Source organism: Pseudochaenichthys georgianus, chromosome 10 (genome assembly GCF_902827115.2).
Source record: "Pseudochaenichthys georgianus chromosome 10, fPseGeo1.2, whole genome shotgun sequence".
Classification (NCBI taxonomy): Eukaryota; Metazoa; Chordata; class Actinopteri; order Perciformes; family Channichthyidae; genus Pseudochaenichthys; species Pseudochaenichthys georgianus.
In genome coordinates this window covers 22876077-22880355 of record NC_047512.1, presented here as the reverse complement: position 1 = coordinate 22880355, position 4279 = coordinate 22876077, and the positions used below count along the sequence as shown (strand labels likewise).

The window sequence follows — 4279 nt, the reverse complement described above, 5'->3', positions numbered from 1 at the left end:
CCACAGAAGATTTCAGGAGAAGTGGCAGACTGAATATTTTTTTGTCGAGTACAGGGGAAATGCAACGTGCCTTATATGCACAGAGAAAATCGCTGTATACAAGGAGTATAACGTCAAACGTCACTACTCAACTAAACATGCAGAGTATGCAAAATACCTGGGAGACGAGAGAGAGAAAAGAGTCATAGAGCTAAAAAAAAATCTATGGAAGCAACAAAATCTCTTCAAGAAAGGACGCAATGAGGCTGATTCAGCAGTCGAAGCTAGCTATGTGGTGAGTGAGATGATTGCTAAGGCGGGAAAGCCGTTTACGGAAGGCGAGTTTATAAAAAAAGTGCATGTTGCAGGCTGCAAGTATAGTCTGTCCGGAAAAGAACGGTCAGTTTAACAACATCAGCCTGTCAGCTAACACAGTGGCAGAGCGCATTTCTGACTTATCAAGTGACATATATGATCAGCTGTGCGACAAAGCCAAACTTTTCTGTGCATACTCTGTGGCTCTTGATGAGAGCACGGACATCACTGACACCGCTCAGCTCGCAATGTATGTCTGTGGTGTTGATGACAAGTTTGAAGTGACAGAGGAGTTGCTTACAGTGAAACCAATGCATGGCCAGACCACCGCTCAGGAGATATTCCAGCAACTGTGTGATGCCATTGCGGATATTGGTCTGCCATGGAAGAGGTTTGTTGGAATTACGACCAACGGAGCGCCATCAATGACAGGGAGGAAAAATGGGCTGGTGGCACTTGTTCAAAGAAAACTGGAGGAGGAGGGTGTGGAGGAGGCTATTGCTCTGCACTGCATTATCCATCAGCAGGCCCTTTGCAGCAAATGCTTGAAGTTTGACAATGTGATGTCTGTTGTTGTGAAATGCATCAACCATATCAGATCCAGGGGCTTAAAGCACCGCCAGTTCCGTGCTTTTTTGGAGGAAATTGAGTCAGAATATGAGGATGTGCTCTACTTCACAGAGGTGCGTTGGCTCAGCAGGGGAAATGTCCTGAAGAGGTTTTTTGAGTTGAGAACAGAACTGAAAGTATTCATGCTGGAGAAGGGTGGGATGGCTGTTCCCGAGCTGAGTGATCCCAAATGGCTCATGGACTTAGCTTTTCTTGTTGACATCACGCAGGAGCTGAATGCACTGAATAAGAAGTTGCAGGGCCAGGGCCAGCTTGTCAGTGCAGCATATGACAATGTCAAAGCATTCTCTACAAAACTGGTGTTATGGAAAGCCCAGCTCCCTCAGAAAAACCTCTGCCATTTCCCAGCATGCAAGGCTCTCATGGGCAAGGGCACAGCATTCAGTGGTGAGAAGTATGTTGATGCCATTGTGAAGCTACAGGAGGAATTTGATCAGCGGTTTGCAGACTTCAAGACACACAGAGCCACTTTCCAAATGTTTGCAGACCCCTTCTCCTTTGATGCGGAAAATGCCCCTGGTGTGCTTCAAATGGAGCTCATTGACCTGCAGTGCAATTCTGAGCTCAAAGCCAAGTTCAGGGAAGTGAATGGGAAAGCAGACAAGCTTGGACAGTTCATGAGAGAATTGCCCCCCTCCTTCCCTGAGCTTTCCAGGATGTTCAAGCGGACCATGTGCCTTTTTGGGAGCACATATATGTGTGAACAGCTCTTCTCCACCATGAACTTCAATAAGTCAAAGTACAGGTCCAGACTTACTGATGAACATCTTCAAGCCATACTAAGGGTTTCAACTGCTTCCTCCCTCAAACCAAATGTGGCTCAGCTGTGTGAGAGGAAGCGCTGCCAGGTCTCTATCAGCAAGGAGTAGGCAAGAGCAACTGTAAATAGTTATGTTGTGAAGAACCGTTCATGTTAAGAAGATGTTGAAGAACTGTCAATGTTGTATTTTTTAATACATTTTTTGTGGAATACTTGAAGCGGCCCAGACGTGCCCAGACTCTACGTCCCGCGCCCCCCAGGTAAATGGAGTCTGAGACCCCTGATCTAGAGAGAGTGAAAGTCCAGATTTTACTGAAGAAAAAGGAAATCATTTTGTATTCTCAAATTTAGCTGAAAAATAATAATTGCAGCTTCTTGCAATTTGGATATTGCACTTTCAACTAAAAATACCAGGATGTCCCACTACATCATGTAAGCAGGAATATATGTGTAAAATTGACTTTTGACTCACATTAATATATTAAAGCAGCTTCCAAACAGACAATTATCTAAAGTTAAAGTTAAAGCCTTTTATTGTCACTATACACATCTAGTGCTCAATGTGAGTATCAGTAGTCTCACACAGTTAAAGACAAACTCTAAATTAATATATTTATAATTGTAATGTAATTGTGTGGTGGTTGCCGCCATTTCATGCAACAGTTGCACTCCATAGCCAGCTGCTGTTGTCACAGTAGTCTGCCGTTTATCCGTAGCTAAATATTTTTCCCTGTTGACACTTTTTTTGGTCTGTCTGCTAAGTTTGGCTGAGCTGAAGTCCCAGTTATTGTCACAGTATGCCACTGATCAAGTTAGCATTAGCAACCACCTTTTTTAAATGAGATGTAAAAGTTATATAATTAAACATTTTGTTATTCACTGACATTTAATCATTATAGAACATTTAAAAATTATCTCTTTTTTAAACTAAAACTTTAAGGACTTTAAGAAGAAGGACTAAGATGTGTGAAAAAAAAATCAACAGATTTAGGGATTTTAGGAGTCATGCCTATTGAGGTTTGTAGGCTATTGTAATATCTGCAGGGCTGGTGGAATAAAATTCAGGTAACTGTAAAGCTGATAAGGGAAGTGGCTTGCCAGTCTTTTCACAATTCCAAAATATGGTGACAGCCTGTATATAGATTTTTTTAAGTTTAATTTAAATATCACTTAACCATAGTATTGAAGATAGCAGATCATTCATAACATTATACATACAAATGATCGAAATCAAATGTATTATTACATTTACAGCCTTCTGTTTTGTGTTGTGTAGGAGATGGGAAAAGAGGTGTCATTCGGGCTATGTACTCCGAGCATCCTCACCCTGGGTTCTGCAGCCATCTTTGCTCAACGAACGCTGGAAATTTGAAGTAGGAGGTACCTGGTGTTAAGCAGTGGTGTAGTGGGCGTTGGACGCTGGGGTGCGTTGTACCCCCACTTACTTATTTATTAGACTTTTTTTTAAGTCTAATAAATATAAAATCATTGCCAGTGTTATCAGTTGCAAGTGTGTATTTGTTGTAATAATGACGAAAACATAATACATTTCACAGTAATTATAATAAAAAATAAAAACGATTTCCTTAAAGTATGATACATCATCACGCTCGTGACCCCGTGGTCACTGACACACCCACGGCGAGCCAGCTCGCCGCGCCCGCCGATTTTGCGGCAGCTATTTCTCTCAAGAACACTAACGAAAAAGCTCTATAATGGCAGGCTAACATGTTTTACTTGATTTATTTTCTAAAAAGAATATAATTCACAAGAAGAAAGACGCTAGCAGCACCAAAGCTACAAGTGAAGCTGCTAGTAATTAGGGGTGTGTAACGGTACACGTACCGAATAATTTCGGTACGGGCCCTTCGGTTCGGTACACGTGTGTACCGAAGTATACCGAACGAATATAACGTTAAACGTAAAAAATTGAGAACGTGAACAACTTCTTGGAAGTAATCTCAGGTGCTGCGTCGCAGCATTCAGAGTAATTTGCTCACATTGTGTTCAACACGTCATAGAGCGAGCAAGTCATTTCATTGGACGAGAGGCATACTATGAGAGCTGGTCAGAGGGATGCGTTCAAATGTAGTCAGTAATTTGAGGAACTGTCGAAATGGCGAACACAGATAAAGTTGAGCTCGAAAATCCTCCAGCATCATTGAAGTCTCCGGTTTGGGAACATTTTGGTTTCGCAGTTACGTACAAGGATGACGGACAAAGACAGGTGGACCGAACCAAAGCTGTTTGTCGGCATTGTTCAACTAACATTGGTTACGCGGCTGGCAATACATCAAACTTGCACACTCATTTGAAAAGGCATCACCCGAATGTGAATATCACCGGTACCAAAAGACTGAAGTGCAAACCCAACTCCCACTAGCATTTAAGCCTCCACCACTCGCAAAAAGTTCAGACCAAGTGTTACGTTCCCTCTTGGCTAGGGGTACAAAAGGGAAACGACACGACCAGTTTGGAATTGGTAATTGTTACCGGTGGTTTCTTTCGTAATGGCAACTGAGCAAAACGTTGCACACAAACAGCTTGGCCCAACAACGGGTCAAGCTGTCACTATTTCACAACAAGGGTCTCCAA

At 42.4% G+C, this 4279-nt stretch overlaps 1 protein-coding gene across 1 annotated transcript; it reads left to right on the top strand.

Moving 5' to 3' along the window:
- Positions 1–338: 338 nt before the first annotated feature.
- On the top strand, positions 339–1793 carry LOC139434547 (general transcription factor II-I repeat domain-containing protein 2A-like). Its single transcript, XM_071204498.1, has one exon. It carries the CDS (start codon positions 339–341, stop codon positions 1791–1793), a length of 1455 nt encoding a protein of 484 aa, XP_071060599.1.
- Positions 1794–4279: the final 2486 nt, after the last annotated feature.

Excerpts from the sequence above, each read along its gene's own strand:
- LOC139434547 (XM_071204498.1), top strand. The coding sequence starts at position 339 with ATGTTGCAGGCTGCAAGTATAGTCTGTCCGGAAAAGAACGGTCAGTTT.